General features: G+C 41.5%; 1 protein-coding gene across 1 annotated transcript in view; it reads left to right on the top strand.

Moving 5' to 3' along the window:
- The first annotated feature begins 15026 nt into the window (after positions 1–15026).
- The window catches only part of LOC124709104 (myrosinase 1-like), a 34938-nt gene continuing 24061 nt past the window's right edge, over positions 15027–25903 (top strand). The window contains exons 1-4 of the mRNA XM_047240753.1: positions 15027–15189; positions 19742–19875; positions 21811–21945; positions 24710–24832. Coding sequence (XP_047096709.1) covers positions 15027–15189; positions 19742–19875; positions 21811–21945; positions 24710–24832 — 555 coding nt within the window. The remainder of the gene's footprint in view (positions 15190–19741; positions 19876–21810; positions 21946–24709; positions 24833–25903) is intronic.

Genomic DNA, 25903 nt, shown 5'->3' with positions numbered 1-25903 from the left:
TAATACTCGATAAAAATATCCACATCCATTGTCATTATTAAACCATACACAATATCATTACTGAGACAAAAATCTTCTTTTATTCTTATTGTCTACCTGAAATAATAATCGATAAAAACATCTATATACATCATCATTGCTGAAATAACACCATCCTGTGGCTTCTTGAGATATTTATTCTTAATGAAATCTCTTCATCGAGATTCACATCAATACATATTATTCCTTCATTACTGCTCAGCATGAGCACGAGTTACATTGTTGCATAATATCAACATCTTATTTCCTCACACAAATACAGCTACGTCATTAGCACGTTATCTCCTATCTTTTGATCTCACAACTTCTGTTAACATATGTCGCACTTCGCCCTTTCTTTGTCATTTTTTACACTGCGTCCAGCTTCTGCCAATATTCACATTCAGTTGGAATTACCAATTAATATCTCTGTATTATGAATAGTTAATAGCTGTGGATTGTCAGTTTAAATAAATATTTTCAAACATTTCAAAATGGTACCAGTACAGTAGACGTCTGAAACATCTTTCACAAAGTGCTGGAAGTTCGTAGCAAATTACATTTATCGACGGTTAGGAAGATAATTTCTTGCAGTGGAACGTCCACCACTCTCAAAACGTACCTCAGTAGACTTACACTAGTATAGCAGAAGAGAGTTATTTACACTTATTACCTAAATAGAACAGCAGAAGAAGCCGAATGCACTATAAATTATAAGAAGAAATCGTAACAGCCAGCTTGTGCAGGCATCAATCGCCCATCAATCGCCAGCTGATGTACACATTATAGAGATAGGGATCTTCTACTTATATTACTCTTAAATACCTTGACGTTAGATACGTGATGAACTCCCCGCGATTTACGTGTCCTCAACGTTCCACTTCGACAACATTTTCGTGAATACTGCGATGTACGTGAAACGGTCCATTGTATCAAAGATAGTGCTCGTGATTCAGTGACTTTCCCTTGTGAGAAAGATGGTGAGATTTCACCAAGACCTTCGGGCCTACATACAACTGTTTGACAATCACACGCCGTAGCAACTTCTTCCTGTTTTTCAGCAGCTCTCTTAATATTGGCTGAGGCTAAATCACTCACTACACAATGATGTAGGCGTCTCTGCTTGGGTAGTAGTACAGTTTCTCTAACTCGAACAGGTGGCTGCTTATTCTTTAACACCAGAGCAGGGGGCAAAGATGTAGAACCATTTGGTAACTCATTCAGTAAATTCTGAAACAAAGGAAGAGTCTATCCCATGTGGACTGTTTGCGATAACAATACAATCTGCAGAACTACCCAAGCTCCTTCATGAGGGGTTCACAAGGGTTTAAAGATGCACGACAGAAGGAGATAAAGACAGGTTTAATTTTCCTACGGCGTAATGTATGCAACCAATGCTGGGATCGGAACTAAGGTCCATTGTCATATATTACTTTGTCTATGTGATCAACGTCCTTCAAAAAGTGTTTAACAAATGCTGCAGATATATATTTTGCTGTTGCCATACGTAGTTGGCTAAATAACACAAATTTCGACATAAGTTCTATTGCCACAAAAACAAAAGAGTAACCATTGTTCGTTCTGGAAAGAGATCCAATTACATCGATAACTTTGAGTTGTCTTAATTTAACAGGGATTAGGCGAAACAGCGGAGCAGACCGGAATGTAGTGGGAGGTTTTGGTTTTGACTTAGTTTACACTTTGAAACCACTGTACGATTTCTTTTTTCCATATTGTGAAAATAACATGTGTCTTGTAACTTTTAAAAACATTTTCAGGCACCAAAACGAGCATAACTAAGGCGAATGTTCAACACAACTTTGTTCACTAAGTCATCAGGAATACATACCACCTACAATTCACTATTAAGACTGCTGCATTTGAAAATAATATTGTTCTGTGCCAGGTAAAATTGTCTCAGAGCTGCATTGTCTCTGTTATTCCATTTCTATTTGATTTCCCTCTATATATTATCTTTGTCTTGTTCCTTAGCGACGTCAGCAAGTGTTAGCGAAATGTAATACTCAAATGCAACTTCTGAATGTATAAGATACTAAAGCTATTTTCCTGTCTGTCTTCTTCAGTTGCTTTAACGGGACTAACAGGTGAACGAGACAAAGTGTTTTATGTTCCCAGAATGTAAACAATGGTAAAATAGCTCCTGTGCAGTTAAGGCCTGACACTTAAGGTGATCATGATTTAACTTAGCAGTCATCAGAAACTGAAGGCCATGGTGATCAGTATATATCTTGCTACGCCTGCCACACAAGAAAAAGTCACGTGACATCTGGATGATGTAATACAGGAGCAGCAAGAAATTCATCCTTCAAACTTTGAAATTACTGAGTTACCTCATCCCAGAGGCACACAATATTCTTGCCACTCACCTCATACAACCTGGTAGTAGTAAAGTTTGTCAAATTAATGAAGTTGCAGTAGATATTAACGAACCATGTTTAGTTGTGGGTACAGGCATTTTTCAATGGCTTCCAATTTTTATGGATCATGTTGAATTCCTTCCTTAGATACAATATGACCAAGAAATTTAATTTAAGATTTGCCAAATTGTGACTTTTCCAAACTGACTGTGATGCAAAACTCAGAAAATACTTGTAGCAGTGAATAAAGAAGACTGTTATTTTCTAACCATAACTTTTATGCAATGAGAGTATCATCAGCTTAGCTGGTATTTCTTTCCTTCAAGTGTTGAGGAAGAATAGAGTTCAATCCACAAGTAAAAGCGAAGCTTGAAATGTTAAATCCAAAGGGCAAATTACAAAAATGGTAATTTACAAAACTGGTAATAGCCAAAGCAAAGAAAGGCTGTATATCTTCTACATGCAGGGTGTAGATGTATGCCACAAGCTCGATCTGGGGCCTAAAGTAGGTAACACCTTTACACCATGAAATTTCTTTAACAATTCCTCCATGTCTGATGACAACTTGCTTCAGGAAGAATAATGGTATTGATTTGTCTGGAATCTAACACCAAACATATTGCCCCATGTCTTTTTTCAACAAAATGAAGTAAACTCACGGCTTGTTCAATGACACCGTGAGCTAACACGGACTGGATCTCATTCTTTACTCTTTCCCTGTATGCCAAGTGGGATAGTATAACAACTTTGTTTGTTCCTTGACTTAAAATTCATACCACGTTTGTTGGAAAAGACTTCAGAATGTGACTGTATGACATCGAATGACTGTTGCCTATCTACCAGAAGCATCCTCTGCACTGTGTACTTTATCATGTATAATTTCAGAGATATCAAAAGACTGTTCTGTTTCCTGAGAAGTACTTGATTTATGACTCACAATTTCAGTGGAAGGTTGTGATTGTGACAAAGATAAAAATTTCAAGTAGTTGATTTCTTCCTCCTCTGAAATCTAGTCCTCAAACTCCAAACAGACTAGCTTGCCATCGACTTCATCTTTGGCCGTTTTATCATTAAAATTTAGAAAATCTTATATTCTGTCAAGAAATTGACATTAATATCGTTCGTGTAGTAAGAAAGTGCACACTTAAGAAGCTGGCAGAGAACTGATGACCTTGCCAAATGAAATCTAAACTTTTTTGGTTTCTGACCTCTGCAGTTTTTCAAGTAATCACACCCTTAATTTTGGTTCATTGCAATGGAAACGCTGAGCAAACAGTTAATTCCTCACATATACTGAAAGCTGCCTCACTGTTAACCGAAATAAGACTACCTGAGTCTAATCCCGCTGATAAGAAACATTTCCAATAGAAAGTGACACTATAGGATTAAGATGTTCTGATTGTCTATCTCCTCTTCCAACAAGGGTCTCTAATATTATCAAACTGACAAGATTTATTCGTCTCTCCTCTGAATCCATGTCACAAAATATTTTTCCTAGGAGAGTGTCACCAAAATCACTACCATATCATTATTTATGTTCCCTACTGCTTGTGGTTGAACCTCTGTTCTACATTCACTGGCATCATCTGACCTAGACATGTAATTAGTTACCCAGACAACAACACTTAATTTCCCTCAAGTTTAGTGCTTGGTACTCAACAGTCTCTGTATTAACAAGATTAGGATCGGTTTCACCTAACACCTGTTTCTCATTTTCGTAACTAATACGCTCACATCCTTCATTTTGTTGACTAATTGATTCACAATGGATGATTTTTATGGTATGAATAGAGGAATTCTCTGTATCGACAAACCAGTCGTTTGCCACATGAGCCATCAGTCTTGATCCATCAAGTCTAACATTATCACGAGAATTAGGTGGTCTTACCTCAAATACTTCAGCACGTCGTTCAGGACTAAAGTTTCCACAATCGCGCCTATCCTGATTATTTTTTTTCGTAACAACTGTTACGATCACGTGAGCTATCTCGTGTTTTGTTGTGATGATGGCCATGTGATCTGAAATAACTGTTCTCAGTTTGAATTAAAGTTTCGTCTCTCACGCCAGTCACTGCTTTTCCTTTCATTACACTGATATCTTATGGACTCTCCATTATGGCCGTAACTTGCCTGGTTCCTGAAACCATGACATCTGTTTCTGCCTCTAAAACTGCCGCTATTGCACGACTGACCTCACTAATGCCAGTTGTTTGAATATTTATGATCACAACTATTAGAGCATTGATTATTCTGTTCACAACTGATTCTCAGAAAATCCATCATCAGCTAACCTGTTTCTTTTTGACTGGAAATTTTGTCTCTTGCCGTCTCCCTATTTACACGCATCAAAAAAAGTTTTGCCATCACGCCGATTCCCAGGACTCCTGAAGATAGACGCTGAGTGTGGATATTGTATCACAGACTCAGGCCCTTTGACTGTTCAGAGATGTCACTAAACCCGCCCAAAGACGTAAACAACCATGCATGAGCAACGCCTATTAGGCGGAGGGGGTCCGACAGCCGGTCAGTTCTAGTCATTCCACCAAGAAGGAGGTACACGGCCAGTGTTGTCTGTAGGTCAACCGCGCCTAGACGGTCAATATCGTGGTTCGATCGCGTCTGCATTGTTACTTTGTGCCAGGAAGGGCTCTCAACAAGGAAAGTGTCCAGGCGTCTCTGAGTGAATCAAAGCGATGTTGTCCGGACATGGAGGAGATACAAGTACAAAGAGACAGAAACTGTCTATGACATGCCTCGCTCAGGTCGCCCAAGGCCTACTACTACAGTGGATGACCGCTACCTACGAATTATAGCTCGGAGGAACCCTGACAGCAACGCCACCATGTTGAATGATGCTTTTTGTGCAGCCACAGGACGTCGTGTTACGACTCAAACTGTGCGCAATAGGCTGCTTGATGCGCAACTTCACTTCGTACGTCCATGAGGAGGTTCATTTTGCAACCACGACACCATGCAGCGGGGTACAGATGGGCCCAAAAATATGCCGAATGGACCACTCAGGATTGGCTATCACGTTATCGTCACCGATGAGTGTCGCATATGCCTTCAACTAGAAAATCGTAGGAGGCGTGTTTGGAGGCAACCCCGTCAGGCTGAACGCCTTAGATACACTGTCTAGCGAGTGCAGGAAGGTGGAGGTTCCCTGCTGTTTTGGGGTGGCATTACGTGGGGGCGACGTACGCTGCTGGTAGTCATGGAAGATGACGTAACGCCTGTACGATACGTGAATGCCATCCTCTGACCGATAGTGCAGCCATACCGGCAGCATACTGGCGAGGCATTCGTCTTCATGGACGACAATTCGCGCCCCCATTCCGCACATCGTGTGAATCACTCGACTAGAGTGGCCAGTGTGTTCTCCAGACATGAACCCTACCCATAATGCCTGGGATAGATTGAAAAGGGCTGTTTATGGACGACGTGACCCACCAACCACTCTGAGTTATCTACGCCGAATCGCCGTTAAGGACTGGGACAATCTGGACCAACAGTACCTTGATGAATGTGTGGATAGTATGCTACGAGGAATACATGCATGCATCAATGCAAGAGGACGTGCTACTGGGTGTTAGACGTACCGGTGTGTACAGCATTCTGGACCACCACCTCTGAAGGTCTCGCTGTATGGTGGTACAACATGCAATGTGTGGTTTTCATGAGCAATAAAAAGGGCGGAAACGATGTTTATGTTGCTCTCTATTCCAATTTTCTGTATAGGTTCCGGAACTCTCGCAACCGAGGTGACCCAAAACTTTTTTTAATGTGTGTATTTCGCGAGTAAAATTCCATACTGTCAGCTTCGAATTCGTGTATTAATTTTGGAAAGCTTCAATATCATCTTTCCAGCGGCTTGCCAAACTAATGTATCCCAAGCGTGTCAGTAGGTTGGTCAAACACATTCTTATTAATTAAGAGAGATTGCACGGGTCGGATTAGAAGCTATTCTTGCATATCCTGTGCTGAAAATAGCCTGCCGGTCTGGAAAAGTCTGATTTTTCAAAATTCTTTAGCATAATGACATTGCTGTTTACCCTGTCTTGTGTTGCATCAGACCAGTATACGGACAAGAATGTGTGATGAAATTCACTACCCGTTTGGCATTCTTGGGCGATTGCTCTCATTCTTGTGCATGGTTCAAATTCTAAATAGCCACACGTATATTCAAGTTTATAACCAATTGGCCATGGCAGAATTTCGATAAACTTTAAGTTTTCGAACAGTGAGTAAAAGTTGGCAATAGAATGAATTATTCTGGTGAGAGGCCAAATTATTTTCCGCGCTATGTGAGGAATCCGCGCTGTCTTGTTTGCCTAACATACTGCGTTCGCGCAGGCCTATCAGTTCACCAACATGCTACGAATCAGAAATTTCGTCAGGAGTATTAAAACGCAAATTATGACTATTAGCATCACCATATCCGTGATTGATTTTCTGTTCACTGCGATATAACCGATCATCAAGTTCTTGTACACCAGACTCCCCTCTTTAAAACGATGAAGAGAAAGGTATTCTTCCTACTGTTCAAAGGAAACAGGGTGTGCAACACAATTTTTTTCCTGCATTGCTAGTCAGTTGGGTTACGGTTACAGAAAGTTCGTCTACCTCTCTGGTAACTGCATTTAACTGCTCTTGGGTAGAAATTCTGTCGCTTTAGCCTTAAGCGATCCACACTCTCTTGAGGACATTGTCTCTCGGTTTCAAACTGACTATCCTGCTGTCTTGACTGTGAAATTTCGGCCGTTTTGTGTTTGACCTTTTTGATTATTTATTACAGTGTTGAACTTCACGTTTAACGTGCTTCATCTAATCCCTGAAGCGCTTAATCTCTTCCCTAACACTTTCTTTAATCTTTCCTTTAAAACTTTTATTGGCTTCCTTAAGCTCTGATAACAGGATCTGCAAAAGATCGTTGTCCATGTCTTTGGCGCTACTACTGGAAGGAGTAGAGACTGGCTCAGTTAGGTCAACAGTTGTGGACGCGGAACCAGTATCCTCGCCTGCAGAACCTGATTGTTCTGAGAAATTACATCCTACCGACTCAGTTTCCACAGCAGAATCCCCAACTGCTCTTTGTTGTTCCCCGTCTGATACGGAAAAGTTACTCTGGTCAATCCTGTCAGGCAATGTGCTATCTGTCTCACTTAAATCAGTACTATGACAGGATCCCTGTTCACTCGACACCTTCTCTGTCTACAGAATGCCCAAAAGTTACATCAGCTGCAGCTCTAGCGTTTCACATAGCTCTGGTGGCTTTTGACATTTTAATGCAATTATAGTAAAGCACCAAACAAAAAAGAAATCTCTCACACATAGGTCAACACTATACAGGTAACTACTAAAAATTAATTTTTAAATTACCACTGAGAAAATTCATTGAATAAAAGCAAATCCAAGCTTCTCGTAATTTCATTGTGCAAATGAAATTCCTACAATTCAGTAAAGGATACAAAGTAGCATGTACTATAAAAAAAATCACTGACTGTCTAACGATATGACTCTTCAAGACTGAGTAAATAAGAATACTTTTAACTTGGAGTATATCTTTAACAGTAGCAATGGTCAATAGCAAAATAACTTATTCTAAGCACAATATAACACTGTTGTTGTTGTAGTCTTCAGTCCAGAGACTGGTTTGATGCAACTTTCTATGCTACTCTATCCTGAGCAAGATTCTCCATCTCCAAGTAACTACTGCACCCTACATCCTTCTGAATCTGCTTAGTGTATTCGTCTGTTGGTCTCCCAATACGATTTTTACCCTCCACGCTGCCCTCCAATGCTAACTTAGTGATCCCTTGATGCCTCAGAACATGTCCTACGAACCGATTCCTTCTTCTAGTCAAGTTGTGCCACAAACTCCTCTTCTCCCCAATTCTATTCAGTACCTCCTCATTAGTTACGTGATCTACCCATCTAATCTTCAGCTTTCTTCTGTAGCACTACATATCGAAAGCTTGTATTCCCTTCTTGTCTAAACTATTATTCGTCAATGTTTCACATGCATACATGACTACATTCCATACAAATACTTATAGAAAGACTTCCTGAGACTTAAATCTATAATCGATGTTAACAAATTTCTCTTCTTCAGAAACGTTTCTCTTGCCATTGCCAGTCTACATTTTATATCCTCTCTACTTCGACCATAATCAATTTTGCTTCCCAAATAACAAAACTCATCTACTACTTTAATAGTCTCATTTCCTAATCTAATTACCTCAGTATCACCTGATTTGATTAGACTACACTCCATTATCCTTATGTTGCTTTCGTTGATGTTCATCTTATATCATCCTTTGAAGACACTGTCCATTCCGTTCAACTGCTTTCTAGGTCCTTTGCTGTCTCTGGCAGAATTACAATGTCATCGGCCAACTCAAAGTTTTTATTTCTTCCCCATGGATTTTAATTCCTACTCCAAATTTTTCTTTTGTTTCCATTACTGCTTGCTTAATATATAGATTGAATAACATCGGGGATAGACCACAAACCCGTCACACTCCCTTCCCAACCACTGCTTCCCTTTCGTGCCTCTCGACTCTTATAACTGCCATCTGGTTTCTGTACAAATTGTAACTAGCGTTTCCCTCCCTGTATTCGACTCCTGCCACCTTCAGAATTTGAAAGAGAATATTCCAGTCAACATTGTTAAAAGCTTTCTCTAAGTCTACAAATGCTAGAAACGTAGGTTTACCTTTCCTTAATCTATCTTCTAAGATAATTTGTAGGGTCAGAATTGCCTCACGTATTCTAACATTTCTACGGAATCCGAACTGATCTTCCCCGAGGTCGGCTTCTACCAGTTTTTCCATTCGTCTGTAAAGAATTCGCTTTAGTATTTTGCAGCTGTGACTTGTTAAATTGATAGTTCGGTAATTTTCACACCTATCAACGCCTGCTTCCTTTGGGATTGGAATTATTATATTATTCTTGAAATCTGAGATAATTTCGCCTGTCTCATACATCTTGCTCACCAGATGGTAGAAGTTTGTCAGGGCTGGCTCTCCCAAGGCTATCAGTAGTTCTAATGGAATGTTGTATACTCCCGGGGCCTTGTTTCGACTTCGGTCTTTCAGTGCTCTGAAATTCTTCAAGCACTATCATATCTCCCATTTCATCTTGACCTACGTCCTCTTCCATTTCTATAATATTGCCCTCGAGTACATCGCCCTTCTACAGTCTCTCTGTAAACTCCTTCCACCTTTCTGCTTACCCTTCTTTGCTTGGAACTGGTTTTTATCTGAGCTCTTGATACCCGTACAAATGGTTCTCTTTTTCCAAAGGCCTCTTTAATTTTCCTGTAGGCAATCTCTATCTTACCCCTAGTGATATATGCCTCTACAACCTTACATTTGTCCTCTAGCCATCCCTGCTTAGCCATTTTGCACTTCTTGTCGATCACATTTTTGAGATGTTTGTATTCCTTTTTGCCTGCTTCATTTACTGCATTTTTATATTTTCTCCTTTCATCAATTAAATTCAATATCTCTTCAGTTACTCAAGAATTTCTACTAGCCCTCGTCTTTTTACCTACTCGATCCTCTGCAGTCTTCACTATTTCATCTCTCAAAGCTACCCATTCTTCTTCTACTGTATTTCTTCCCCCTTTTTTTGTCAATCGTTCCCTAATGCTCTCTCTGAAACTCTCTAAAACCTCTGGTTCTTTCAGTTTATCCAGGATCCATCTCCTTAAATTCCCACCTTTTTGCAGTTTCATCAGTTTGAATCTACAGTTCAGAACCAATAGATTGCGGTCAGAGTCCACATCTGTGCCTGGAAATGTCTTACAATTTAAAACCTGGTTCCTAATTGTCTGTCTTAGCATTATATAATCTATCTGAAACCTTCCAGTGTCTCCAAGCCTCTTCCACGTATACAACCTTCTTTCATTATCATTAAACCAAGTGTTAGCTATGATTAAGTTATGCTCTGTCGAAAATTCTACAAGGTGGGTTCCTCCTTCATTCCTTACCCCCATTCCATATTCACCTGCTACTTTTCCTTCACTTCCTACTATCGGATTCCAGCCCCCCATGAGTATTAAATTTTCGTCTCTCTTCACAGTCTGAATAATTTCTTTTATCTCATCATGCATTTTTGAACCTCTTCGTCATCTACAGAGCTAATGGGCATATAAACTTGTATTACTGTGGCTGGCGTGCGCTTTGTGTCTGTCTTGGCTACAATAATGCATTCACTATGCTGTATGTAGCAGCTTACTCGCACTCCTATTTTTTTATTCATTATTAAACCTACTCCTGCGTTATCCCTATTTGATTTTGCATTTATAACCCTGTATTCGCCTGACCAGAAGTCTTGTTCCTCCTGCCACCGAACTACACTAATTCCCACTATATCTAACTTTAACGTATCCATTTCCCTTTTTCAATTTTCTAACCTATCTGCCAGAATAAGGGATATGATATTCCACGCTCCCATGAGTACAATGCCAGTTTGTTTCTCCTGATAACGACGTCCACCTGTTTAGTCCCCACTCGGCGATCCGAGTAGGAGACTATTTTATCTCCGGAATATTTTAACAAAGAGGACGCCATCATCATTTAACCATACAGTAAAGCTGCATGCCCTCGGAAAAAATTACAGCTGTAGTTTCCCCTTGCTTTCAGCCGTTCGCAGTACCTGAGCATAACAGAGCCGTTTTTGTTAATGTTACAAGGCCAGATCAGTCAATCATCCAGACTGCTACCCCTGCAACTACTGAAAAGGCTGCTGCCACTCTTCAGGAACCACACCTTTGTCTGGCCTCTCAACAATACCCCTCCGCTGTCGTTGCACCTACAGCACGGCCATCGTTGTCGCTGAGGCACGCAAGCCTCCCCACCAACGGCAAGGTCCATGGTTCACTCCAAGTGCATAAAGTGAATCTCACTTGCGCTACATTCTGTAGCATTCCAAAAGTGCACAATTGAGAATAAAGTACTTTTCACAAAAGCGGCGTTCAGACTCGCAGAAAATACACAAAACTTAATCCCTCCTCAAACAAAACTTAACTGTTGTTCTTAAAATGTGTTTATTGTATTGCCTGTTAATAAATATGCAAAACTAACTGTGTTGCTGTAGCGGCACACAGTGTATAAATGCTTTAATTTTTGTATCGAAAATCTTGAAAGTATTTCCTAAGTAAGTGCTTGAAATTTTAATTGTGGTTGCGGAACAAATCAGCAGACTGCCTTATAAATACGTATCCTGGAAGCAAAGGTCGACAGGTGGAAATTTCTTGTAATACTTAAGTGTCAAGCTGCTACCTGAGAAATGTATAAAAATTAGGTGTCGAAACATGTAAATCTCAGTGCAGGGCAACATAACTGTATGAAAATTGTATGTTCAACGGAAATATATGGAACTCACGCAGCACGACGTGAAATCCAGAACAGCAGGTACATCAAACAATTTGCCTGCAAGAAAGCAACTCGTTTCAGTGATACTTACATATGCCGTGTGACTGCAAAACAAATGACTTAGATTAAAATGTTGGCCCTGAATACTGCTAATCTTTATCTCAATCTTGTAAACAACAACTGATGAGGACGACTACTTAAACACAGCAAATAAACGCCAAAATTAACACATCTTACTTTCTCATCAGACTGCTTCAAATTTCACAAGACAACACTTTACTGAAATCTTTTACTGATATTAATCCACAGAATTGATACTGATATTTACACAAAAAAAACTCTGACAATTATTATGCCTTACAACCTTACAGTGGACATGAGATTTGATGGTAATTAAATTTTTTGGCGTACCTGTGTGCATGGAACATTCTTGTGTTCTGACAAACTGTTGCTATTGGGAATGATGTAACTGTCGACACTCAACTTTCATTTGCCATACTTGCGATGTACAATGCTACAAATTTTCATAAAAATGCTTCTCAGCACACAACTCTAACGTACAGTGCGAGTGTGCTAACAGTCATGAATGTAAGTGAAAATAGGGAATTAATCTTAAGGACTGATAAAAGAGACAAAGTCTTGAAGTTTAACTACGCTTCATTAAGCCATGACAACACTACACTTCTGCGTAAAGTTATCACCTCTAGACAAATTAGCAAAATATTTCTTAATAACTCTCTTGTGTATAACTGCCTTCCTTGATATTTGTTTCAACTATTAGACAAGACCATATGTTGCATTACAAAATTCCTAAACCATACGAAATGTTCTAACGATAAGAATTTACACCGTTATATATAAAACTGGATTACTGTGACAGCTGGTTTTATAATTCTTCCACTGATATAGTCTCATCAATATCTTTCCTCAAAATATCTTACTACAAAATCCCTTTTCAAATACTGATGCTTGCACTTTAAGGCAGGTCAGCTTCCATCCTTTGCGGGCTAAGTAATTGTCAAACTGTCCAACACACACTGCTACTCTGTTCAAGAGAAATAACCTTTTCGACCAAAGAATATAATATTACAGAGTTGAGCACATTTATCAGATACGCAATGTCATTAATATTTATGGCCAAAACTAACTGAAAGTTGTCATGGCAAATAGAACAGCCCCACTTTCACTTCAATAAACTGTAACATTTTCATTATATTTTCCCCACTGACAAAAGATTCCCAGGTGGTCCTCCATTCGTTATCTGTGGGAGGCGACTGCGAATGCAGAGGGGACAATGTGAAACAGACTTAGGAACGAACGAAAGGGTACACCCTTCGAATCGGAGTGTACAAAATCTAGTGAACAGACCGGGTAATCCAACATTTCTCAATTCAGATCCTTTACTATTAGCTTTTACTCTCTTAACGAAAGATGCTCTTATCCTTTTTTAACCCAGATTTCCTTACGTGCATTTTATCATCCAGCTGCACTACAAGGCGTGTGCATAATATTCACTACTGACACTTTAAAAAGTCCCGAAAATAATTCTTTCGGGATTGTTATTAAATAGTCATTACGTATGGGACTATAACTTCTAGGTTAGGGATTATTTATTTTTTGATCGCCCTTCAAGCGGAAATTTGGTATGTTTACTTTTATATGGAGTGACATAATAATCATTTCGTCTCTCTCTCTCTCTCTCTCTCTCTCTCTCTCTCTATCTCTCTCTCTCTCTCCCTCCCTCTCTCTCTCTCTCTCCTCCTTCCCAATTCAACCTCCAGGACTACTCACTGCCGCTGTGCAGGCAATTTGATGTATATACAACTACAGTAATGTGAAGTTACAGACGCAGTAAGAATAAATTACATATTTGGCAATAGAAGTAGTAAACTGCAATGATTATTATGTCACTCTGTGTGTAAATAAGGATGTCAAAATTCGTCTCAAACATGCAAGCATGACAATATGGGATGTTAACTGTCCTCCCTTAAATATTTTCTTGATATCTTATTTTATTTCGCCTATTATACAAAAGCAACTAAAACATCGAACTCTCTCATATCACTGTACCATAGGTTAATATGAATCATTTGAGTCACTTAGTACATGTTAAATAGTTTCAAAGTGTAAGTACAATTGTGAAAGTTATCACCAATGCAGAAGACGAAAGCCTTGTGATCAAACGCACGTAATAGGTTCCAAGGCTTTATATCTTTCATTTCTTTCGCTTTACCTTATTATTCGCGCCTGAGGTATAGCGCGTCTCGCTAAATCTAACAACTGTTTCCTTCTGTCACCGTTAATAAGAACTGTATAATAATAAGAACTGTATAATAATAAGTATCTCCATACAGTCCTTGAAAACGAAGTTGTAGCTTCGAAACGCATTGGACAGCAGTTGGAAAATATAAAAAAATCTATGTCTGACAACATAATATTTTTACTTAAAAATCCATGACGTTGAATTATTTACAGCATATTTATTGCACCTGTAAGCAGATAACCTCTTCTGGGACAGCAAATAGTGTCGTAACACTAGTGGCCTAGGTCAAGAGCGACAGGCAGGCAGCTGGCGTTAGACTAGTAGAGAAAGGCCGCAGCACTGTTAGAATGCATCTAATGTGGAAATTCACTCCACTTTTTGTAAGAGCGGGTGTCCAGTTACCCTTAAATCACACGACAGCTCCATTAAAACCTGTCATCTATGGCACGGATGAGGTACTGTCACTTCTAGGCAAAAGCAAAGAAATTACTATTACTTATGTGATTCATTCAACCTTTCGCACCGCACGGTATTTACCGATACTGCACTTGACTGACAAAACAAATAAATTATCGTCTCATTAGGGATTAACAGAGATTATGACCGATCTGTCCGACTTATGGCTTATCTAAGGATTAACTCAGCCGTTGTCTTCGTTACGTATGCAGGCAGTTATCTGCTTCGTACTGGGACACACCCATTCCAAACAGCTTTAGAAATCGTATCAAAGTCTTAAGGTATGTTTCTTGTTCCTTTCACGTGGGGTACTGTTTTTCTCATACGAGGAGCTGAAAACATACTAGTCATCTAGAACAATAAATTTTAATCGTCTGTTGGCTAATCCCCTTAAGATTTGCATTGAAGAGATAAGCAGGGAGATTTTCAGTTAGAACCCGGTCTCCGTTATCATTTGAGCTCACGCATGTATATAAACACGCATGCTGTGTAGAACTGTTATCGCAGTCATCCAGGTGAAGGGACCTGAAGATGAGGCGAACTCTGGTACCTGTGGTGGTGGCAACCCTGCTCTGCCTGGCGCAGGGGGTGCCCCTGAAGTCATCCGGCAGACCTGCCAACCGGTTCCCAGACGGTTTCTACCTGGGCGCCGCCACCGCTGCATACCAGATAGAGGGCGCTTGGAACGAGGATGGTGAGTAGCTGCCACTGAAGCACCTATCGTGGCGTCCATCACTGTTGTCCCAGAAGAAATCACGAACCTGACTGCAGTTCGTCAAGACATGCTGACCAGACAGGTTGATTCCGTGATGATGCTTCAAACTTCCACGGATGATGAAGGGTAAATGTAGCAATTTGAGGTAAGGGACCCTAGTCCGGAAACGACCGAGTGGAAAAGTATAAGCGAAAATCCGCTCACACTCCACCTTAGCCTCGCGTATAACATAAACTAAGAGCGCCAACTTCCAAACTCCGATCACGATGTACAGAATTCTCGCTTAGTACCGTCCACTACCTTCAGATAATTTCCCCCATTGAATCATTGCACAAAGTTCTGTTGTACCGCAATAGCCCTGCTATAGTTAGAACAGTGTCACAGACAGTGAGAGTCCTTGAGATTCCTTGCCAACAGATCCTCTTTGGAGGGCGCCTCGTACACAGCACCTCTCATATGAATCCTCGAGAAGAAATCTCATGGGATGAGATCAGGACTGACACAAAACTTTCTCTGCATACCCCCTTTTCCAGCAGGCGAACTACTTTCGTTTGGCCACAACTGTTGATTCTTGGTTTCTCGGCGAGGTGGCACATCAAACTAGATCACATTAAATAAAAGTTAACTTTATTATGTAAATGAATAAAATATTTACTTAGATTTGACATACTTCTAATGAACAATGTGCGACTGTCATGGACTAGTAAAAATCACTTGATGTACTTACTAACAAACTGTTCTCCCAAAGTACAAGTGTATGTCCATATGAAACTTCACGAACACTATCATACTCGATGTTGATCACTGCTGAAGCTGACGTCTCGAACTGGGGAGACCTTTTGATAGCATGAAACTAATCTCAGAACGATGGCGCTGCAGGACTTATGGGGGAGGTGTGGTCTTTTGAAGTGCCTCCCATACGGTGTTGCGTATTGCAGCAAGCCGTCGCTAGGGTCTGTGGTACTGACTCGCGTTGCTGACTCTGGTGCAGCAATGCGATGTCTATACGATACCGTGGGAACGAAACCCATTGGCGAATAATAAGAGAGATACGTTCCAGGAACCTGGGTAGAATGTCTCTGATAAACACTGTATACAGTTGTACATTTCAGCATAGAGGAAGAAGAAATGGTCTTAGTACGTAATCATTGACTGTGTGTGCTCACAATTTAACTGATAATCTGTGCTGATGCCTCTTCACAGCTGTAGCGTGGGCTTCCTCATCGACCTAAACATTACTATTGCGACTATTTAGCGTTCTGTCTACGGTGAAACACGTTTCATCCGTGAAAAATCTGTATGCAGGGAAAGGAGGATCGACGTAGGGCTCTGCAATAACTATTGGATGAACACAACACGTGGTAAGCACCTCTACACCAAAGTACTCTTCGAGAGTGTCCACCCTACAACTTAGCAGGAGTTTTGGTGCTTGATCTGTATTCAGTTTATGGTCGGCTACCCACTGGGCCATTTTATCACTAAATCTGAGGGGGTTGCGATGGGGAGTCTCCCTTGTTAGTGTCGGTATATGTGTTACACAGTTAGAGGTATAAGAACGATTTTCGCTTATAAATTTCAAGTCGGTCGTTTCCAGACCAGGTCCCCTTAGGTCAAATTGATACATCATCGCTAAAAGTTAGTAACAGCAAAGAATCTATCTATGTACAGCGTTGGGGTACCTAAACATAATAAGTTTAAGCTCAAAGTTTTAATTTGTCCTTCACAAATGTTCAATGTGGCTTTCACTGGACGTAAGTTCCCACAAAAAGTCACTTACCGTGAGATCAACGACTTTGGAGACTAATGGTGCAATGCTACATCCGTGCGCTCCTTACGGTCGATACCTAGTCGATGTAGCATCGTGATGAACTGCTCTTTTGCAGTTGTTAAAATATTATGCTCTATTATGCCAGGGTCCAAAGCGTTTTTTCGTGGAAAATACCAACGCTTCGTCCCCATCTGCGAAGGACATCTTCAGTGGGAAGTAGGGGAAGGGGGCGGGATCTGGTTCACGTCCTGGTTCCCTACTCACTGCAGTAACAGTTTCCACTTGCTGCCGCACAGAGGCGTGACGTCTTTGCAAAAGTGGAGCGCGATTGGCCATTGACGGTGGCTGTGATCCGTTATTGCAGTCGTTCCACAGTAGAAGAGAGATGCACGTCTTCTTCAGCATCAAATTACAGATACCAATCCGTTTTACACTTTCTTTCCCTGCATACCTTGCTGAATTAGCACTCTGGGAAGGACAGATATAGTAGAGAAATAGCTTATCCATAGTCTAGGGGATGTTCGCACAGTGAATTTTACTACGTAGAGGTGAATGTGAACTTTTTTAAAGCATCTTGATGGAATAAAACTGGTGCTGGACTGGGACTTGAAACCAAGTCCTTGCTTAGAGGCCAGTTCGAATACAGGTTAGGTACATCTTTAACTTTCCTGAAAGTTTTCCATTAACGGTGCTGTCGTATTCCTATACAGAAAGACCTTCAGCTTTGATTAATTTCCTTAGACACACTTTCTAAAGATCAGAGTCGTCTGCAGCATTCGGAAGAGTGGGAGGAGGTATTGGAAGACATAATCTTTCAGCTGAGCTGTGAGGATGCAGAACGAGTTGCTGGGTTGCCAGAATTGTGTCACCAAAGGTAGGGGATTCGTGTCCCAGACGGACAGATAGACTACCTGATCAGAATTATCTGCACGCCACTGTGTGATGCGGAATTGCCTGCTAGATGTCACGAGAGCGGATCTGTCGGTATAAAAGTTGGCGAGTGGTACTGTGTCGCCGGCCGGGGTGGCCGAGCGGATCTAGGCGCTACGGTCTGGAGCCGCGAGAACGCTACGGTCGCAGGTTCGAACCCTGCCTCGGGCATGGATGTGTGTGATGTCCTTAGGTTAGTTAGGTTTAAGTAGTTCTAAGTTGTAGGGGACTGATGACCTCAGATGTTAAGTCCCATAGTGTTCAGAGCCATTTGAACCATTTTTGCATCAGCATGGAAATGCACGCAGTTCTAAAGCAGCACCAGTGAGAGAATGGCCTGTGGACAATAACATTACTGAAATGGACTAGCCTGGCCAGATGACTTAGAATGTCGACTTCTCTCCAGACCACAGCTTCCATCATCACTCTTGCTTGGATTCTTGAGGAAAAATACGCTGCCATTCCTCGACAGCAATGCAGACACTTCGCTGAAAGTGTCCGCAACAGTGTTTAGGAGGAGGGGTTGCTACTGAGGTGGGCATTTACTGCTATGGAAACTGATCAACCTTTGCAACTTGACTGGAAGAGGTGTCTTGTTGTTCACACCTAGCGTCCTGGGTATTCGATCCTCTGTGCTATCACAGATTATACCCACCTATCCAAATTTGTACTCTTAAAGGCAGAGCGAGCGATGGGTCACAGTTCTTCTCTACCATGCCAATGTAGGACACACAGAAGTTATCAGTGTCCAACAACCTGGTGTCTTGATGACGATGATTTCCCGATGCAGAAGCGGCACGTTGGGTACAGTGTCCGTTTCTCTTGAGTCAGTTAGCTGCATGTTCCATACATCATTTGAACTCTTTTTTTATCTACATGATGTGGAACGAGTCAGTTGATAGAATACGTATGTTTGAGTATCATTAACAATAATGATGTGAGGCTGTAATGAATGTTATTTACGACTGGGCTAACGCTCCCAGACTATCCAATGATAAGTTCAGTTTAAAGTCCAGAGATGTGAACAGATAAGTTCAGTTTAAAGTCCAGAGATGTGAACAAGTTTAACCAAACCTCCCATATTCGACTCCAACCGTCACAATCCGAAACATTTCATTCGACTCTCAATGTTGGCGCGCCAGACACACATGAAGTGCTTCGTCTGTATTTCATCACTATATGACTGATATAAAAATAATGAGAAGAATTTGAGAGTCGCAGTGATGGTTGTCAATCAGATTAGAATTTAGATAGGAAAGAATGTTAATAAATGAAAGTCGTCCATATCCCACTCCATCACTTACGTCTTATGAGCTAAAAACAACTTTTCTAACTACTAAGCAGGCGTGAGAGCGAACGCTATGCCTCACAGAGCCGGTAACGTCACAGGTTCAAGCTGTCACAAAGCCAAAGGGTGGACACACCCCATGTTAGTGTCTGCTGGTACGTGTCCTGATACTTTTGATCAGATAGGGTAGTTACGATGTGTCAGAAACGGCTGCTGCAGTACGTTCTCCCCTGCAGATCGAAATGCACACTAGACACTTGCCTATGTTATTTTCCAGGTCACTGAATAACGTCAAGCCTCTTCTAGAGTTGTGTTACTATCATAACAATGATGAATCGCTTGGGCTACTGTATCTATCCCATTGTGCCCTAAATCATGCTTAGATACAGACAACAGTGAGTTAGTGGTTTGGGATTGTGGATACAGTAAAGGCAGAGAGCTGGTGGAAACTGGTCGAGTCTATGGTATACGGATGGGGCAAGAGAGGTATTTTTAAAGTGCAAGGGTCAGGCTGGTTGACTGATGGTAGACATGTTGTGTTTCAGGCAAGGGAGAGAGCATCTGGGACCACATGCTGCACGCACAGCCCAACCTGACAGCAGACGGCCAGAACGGTGACGTGGCGGCCGACTCGTACCACAAGTACAAGGAGGACGTGCAGCTGCTCGTCGGAATCAACGTGAGTATCGAGGCTGGCAACATCTCTGACTGGTGAACAGGTGGCACCTAATTCATGTTCGATGACAGGTGGTTCGTGACGAGCCTTTAATGAGACGGTTCCTATCCAAACATTTCTCAAAACTACGAAACATGTAACCTGCATTGCTTTGTTCGCTGATGTGGTCATGTTGCCGTTTCTTTTTCTTTTCTTTTTCTATGACTTTCGACCAAAAAGAATCGAAAATCATTTTCAGAACTAGTTGATTGTACGTTTTCAGCTAAACACCGTGTAGCAATACCACGTAGATAAACTTTGAGGGACAGCAGAGCGTGCTTTGACGAAAAATTTCAGGATCATAGACAACGTCCGGAAACGTAATTCAGCGATGCCACGCAGCGTCCAAATTGCACCCAGCGTCAAGCTTTTGCCTCCGACCATTCCTTCGGGAGCAGAGTACAAGGAGTAGCGGTATCTACGATGTTGCAAAGTGCCGTTATTGTGCTCCTTACTTATCGCTGGCTTCTGGAAATTTCGAAGCTGAGCGCGCCTTCCTCTAAGGGGGCACAGTCTTGCTGTTGTATGGCAACAATAGTCCGCCTCCGTAGCGTTACCGTCTGCCTCGCAGGGGCCCGGGTGTTGTGAGTCCTTCATCATTTTCATCATCATTGCCCCGCAAGTCGCCGAAGTGGCGTCAACTAAAAGGGACTTGCAGTACGTCGGCCGAACTCCCCCGAATATCGCCTCCCAGTCAACAATGCTTAATATTTGTGACGTCATGCCAGATCCTCTTATTTTACTTCCATGTCTATTCAGCTAATAACGTTCGACTTCTGCATGAAGGTATAGCACCAAACAGGTTTCGATTTTGATAAAAAAAATACCAGCCTATTGGGAACTAGTCGTTCTGTTTGTAGTCTAAAATGTAGAGGAATCACATTTCAATCGTAAGAAGACTCGCTCAAGCGATGTTTTCTTTTGAATATTTGAATTTTGGTTCCATCGTTTTCCGTAAGTGTAGCGATTCTATTTCGGAGATTTGATTTAGATTGTCCGTCAGTTCACTCAAAGATTGCTCTCGTTGAACGTTGTGAGAAGGAAGTACTGCAAACCGTCCAAGCATAGCAAAATACTTTCTCAGCAGTCTAGGGAAGAGGACATACACGGAACATCAGTTCCGTCATTCCGTATTAAACGAAACGCTGGAGTACGAAAGAAGTCTTTTCATATCACATACTTCGCGTCTTGATTATCCGAAACACGCAACAAAAGAGAGTTACTTTAACGAGGAGAAATGCGTCGGTGTAACTCGAGCAAATATGCCTTTAAGACCAGAAAAACGTCTGAAAATACCTTTCTGAGAGAGTGTTATTCACAAAAGCAATGTAATATTTAGTATTTAAAATAACTGTTGAACACGACAGAAATTAAGAACAATAAGTACATGTTAACAGTAGACTACTAATGTTGAGGGGCTACTAATATGGCGGCGCCGGTTTCAAAGCAACGTATAACGAAAGTCTGTAGCGCCTCCTCTCCTTATTACAGGTATACCTCTATGAACTTCTCTGGCCTACGACTTCTCTGCCTACCCACGGAACCAAAGATCTTTCGTATACGAACCCCAGCGCAATGTGGAGGGAATCTGAAGGCCGTTAACTGACTGATATACTACTGCTATATAGTAAAGGCATAAAAGTGCGGGATAAACGTGCTTAGAGATACCAAAAAATTCTTATGTTCATACAAACTTTTAGAAACAACTGGAGAGTTAATCTTTCATCTTATGAAACGAGTCTCCAGACGCGTTTCAATCCTACCAAAAGGGGCCCTAACTACGCACTACACCAAATAAGCGCACTTTGATGTTCTTCTTTTCATTTGGTATCTTTTACCTTCTTCGATTTCGTATGCAACTAGCTGTGTACTACAGCTGTGATTTCTCTGTACCTGCAGGCGAACGTGTACCGGTTCTCCCTGAGCTGGCCTCGTATCCTCCCCACTGGAGACACGGACAACATCAACCAGGCGGGTATCGACTACTACAACAACCTCATCAACGAGCTGCTGGCCAACGGGATCGAACCTATGGTGAGTAGGCTACCAGATACAGACCGGCGAGCACCACTTTGCAAACTGATGTCGTAAGTTACATAAATTATGTCTCGTTCTCTCGCCCCCTCGTCTGACAACGAGTAATTAGGTGGCAATACCTACCTTTTTCATTCAGTGAATACCGAAAGAAAAGTGTATGGTGAGTACTGCACGCTGGCGAGCACTATTTTTCAAACACAGATGGTGACCACTCACTTAACGTCTGCGTCGGTACCTTGGCTCCTCATCCGACAGCGTGTAATCAGCAGGTATCAACAGCGCACTATTTCAAGAGCTTCGCGTCAGAACACTGCTACATTCGTTTGTCCATCAGCGAATCCAGAAAGAAAAATTGAAACGGTTCGTACCTGCACGAGAGCCGGACGATCTACAAATGGCTCTGAGCACTATGCGACTTAACTTCTGAGGTCATCAGTCGCCTAGAACTTAGAACTACTTAAACCTAACTAACCTAAGGACATCACATACATCCATGCCCGAGGCAGGATTCGAACTTGCGACCGTAGCGGCACGCGGTTCCAGACTGAAGCGCCTTTAACCGCACGGCCATACCGGCCGGCGTGACGATCTACATTAATGTATCCATTTTACTGGTCGTGGACCGCCATCATTGGGGATTATATTAAAGAAACACAACAACCAGCAATTTATTATCTATTAATACACGTGTTGCAGATTGGATATTTTGTTTATTTCGTATAGTTGTATATTTTCTTTATCCACTACACTTCGCGAGTTGTGCGTTTACAATCGCAAAGTGTACTAATTAAACAAAATTGTTATTTTTATTTACAATATACAACTCACGAAGTGTACTAGATAAACAAAATTGCTACAGTCTTGAAGAAGTGGGAACCAGGTGAGTTCTTACATTTTGGAAGCCTGAATGTGGAGCTACTAACCACTTACAAATGTAATATATGTGTATAGAGCGATAACTGTTCAGAAAATATGAAGAATAGAATGATCCAGTTTTTATACGTTTGTCTTGTCGCTAATGGTGCCTTTAAGGCCGTGGTACAAGTTTCTGTTGTCAGGAAACAGCTTCCCTGCATCAGGTCGCAATTATGCCCCAATTGAGAAACGTGCAGAATGGTCTTAAATCATCTTGATGTTACGAGCTCTTAGATATGGCAGGACAAAGCCTTTTCGTTTTTTATATTAGGTCTACATCTTTGCTTCTGCCAATTTTTCTCGAAGCTTTTTGTACAAAACACGCTACGAATTTGCGATTCAAAGTATTGGACATCGCTGGGCACTACTCTCTACCATCTTCCGGGCAGCAAATGAACCGCGTGGCGGAAGAACTGGGCATCTTTTCAAGAGATGCATGAATCGATTCAATTTTGAACTTGTCCATGTGATCGGAACTGCTGGTCAGCTAGGTCGTGAGGACTGGTCGAAAAAAGAGGTAATGAGGCGGAGCAATGTCTGGAGAATACGATGTGTTGGGTAGGACGTATAGGTTAAACATTTTTGATATGGTATCCAGCATTGTCCAGCTGAAAATCTCCTTTTCATATCTATCGCTGTATTGTGCCAGTTTGTGTTTCAGTGCTCGGCCGAAATGCTTTCGATAGTGATCTCATGTGATAGTTGCCGTCGGTTTCAGTAGCTTCGAAAACCCTTTCTCTTCCGCCACTATGCCGGTATTCGACGTCAAAATCACCTTTCCTGGAGCTTTGAAACCATTCTGTGAATGTTCTTTCACTAATAAATGCCTCGCCTTAGGTCTTACTAAGCATTTTGTCAGGCTCAGCCGCAAATTTCTTCATGATAAAGCAGAAAATTAAAACTTCCCGCAAATGACGAGACTTAAGCTGATATGTTGACATATTCAATCGAGAATAACTTTATGCTGCAATTACAAATCGACTAATATTTTTACGGCGTTGTGTTTACAAATGCCTAAGCGTATTGTATGACACTTACGACCTACCACTGTACCACCACTTGCCGTTACTGCCATCCATTGCAAAACGGAGGAAGCGAAGTTGTAGACTAATAGTTTCTCAAGAAAATAACATAGACTCTTAGAGACATGCTGTCAGTAGGCATCTTTGCGTTCGTAAAATGCGTTACACCAGTCGATTGTTACAAGAAAAGCTACTTTAGTGACCTCCTTGACTGAGAGAAGCACTTTATTCCGAAACGAGTAATGACTGTGCAGAGCTTGAGATCAGCAAATTTTTTTCCTACTTACCTCCTGAACTATCACTGACTCAATCAGAGGAATAGGGCATCCGTAGATGCTTGAACTTTTTTAGTGAATAAACAAAGAATTTTATAACAGTATTTTAAATGCTTAATGACTCATGTAAGAACTGGCTTGGATCATACAGAACAACTGAAGGTGGGGCATAGGTCTTTTACGTGTTTAAAAAAATTCTGAAAAATCCGTTTGATCTGGTTTCCTCGAAACTGGTGTTATACCTGAACATTTTCATTATTGCGAACTGGTAACGAAAGAGTAAATAAAGAATTTCTTTAAATTACTACCGCTACACAGTTTTCTCGGCCTCCTGAAGAAAAAAGAAATGTTTCTGGGACTTAGCTCAATTAGCGTATCCTCTCTACAAATGTTAACCAGAATTCGGTGTAGCATATCTCTCTCTGACCCCACTCTGTGTTGACGACACGCACTGCATCAACTGCGGCAGTGGTTCCCGTTCGTCTCGTGTAATTTTTTTTCTCTCCAACTTTACTACTGGACATTAAACATGGCCGCATCTGTCCACAGATCACGCTGTACCACTGGGACCTGCCTCAGGAGCTGCAGAAACTTGGCGGCTGGCCCAACATCGAGCTGGCAGACTACTTCGTCGAGTACGCACGCATCGCCTTCGAGAACTTCGGAGATCGGGTGAGTTGCTTTCGCCTCCCTCTCTGCGTCGGTTACAGAACTACTGCTATCTGAAAACTCCGCCGTCAAAAATTTTCTTGGCGCTAGGTAAACTGCCACGGAGAATATTATTGTCGTCTTATACAGTCTCGTGTTTGCATAGTCTTATCCGTTTCGGCAGCAACTTCGCAAGACAGTAACTGTCATGGTGGAATATTACGTATTAATTAGATTTCTTTATACGATGATCAATTAAGCGTACCGAGTACATTCACGCTTAGCTGGGATGGTGCACTTTTTCTTCCGCTGGAGGTTATCTTTGAGCCGCGACACGTCTAGCGTTGGTGTGGGCATTGAGGTCTGCAAAGACATTTTGCGAAACTCAGCTCGTTCTTTTCCTCCATGAGATACAGAGCACTGTAAACAACGAGGCTAAAAAAAAAGGCGACAGCACGAAATCACCGGGTATTGGACCAGATTTGCGATTGGGTACAAGACTTCCTTGCTGGTTGAACTCAGCACTCCGCTCTTAACAGAACGAAATCGACAGATATAATGGAAGTTTTCGGAGTACCCCAAGAAAGTGTGACAGGATCGTTACCGTTTTCAAGTTATGCAGATGAGTAGGTAGAAAACGACGGAAAGTCCTTAAGATTGTTCATAGGTGATGCAGGTGCCTGTAGGAAAGTAGCAACGCCAGAAGACAGTATCGTCTTCCTAACTACCTGCAGAAGGTTGATGGATGGTACATGGGCTGACAGTTGACCCAGGAATAAATAAATGTAACACATTGCTGATAGTTAGTTAAAGGAAGCCACTACTGTACGGTTAGAGTATTGATGACAAGTTGTTGGAAACAGTATCTACTGCAAGTATCTAGGAACAATTATCCACAGCGACCTTAAGTGGAATAACAATATGAAACATGTAGTAGAAAAAACAGATGTCATACTGAGATTCAAATGAAGAATCTTAAGGAAACCTAAAACATCCATGAAGGAAATGGCTTGTAAGGCACTTGTTCTATCGATTACTGAATACTGTTCATCAATAGGGGATCCTTAACACGTAGAACTGATGGAAGAGATAGCG

The sequence above is a fragment of the Schistocerca piceifrons genome, chromosome 7 (assembly GCF_021461385.2).
Source record: "Schistocerca piceifrons isolate TAMUIC-IGC-003096 chromosome 7, iqSchPice1.1, whole genome shotgun sequence".
Lineage (NCBI taxonomy): Eukaryota > Metazoa > Arthropoda > Insecta > Orthoptera > Acrididae > Schistocerca > Schistocerca piceifrons.
Note: the sequence above shows the minus strand (reverse complement) of the source record. Positions and strands in the feature narration are given on the sequence as shown.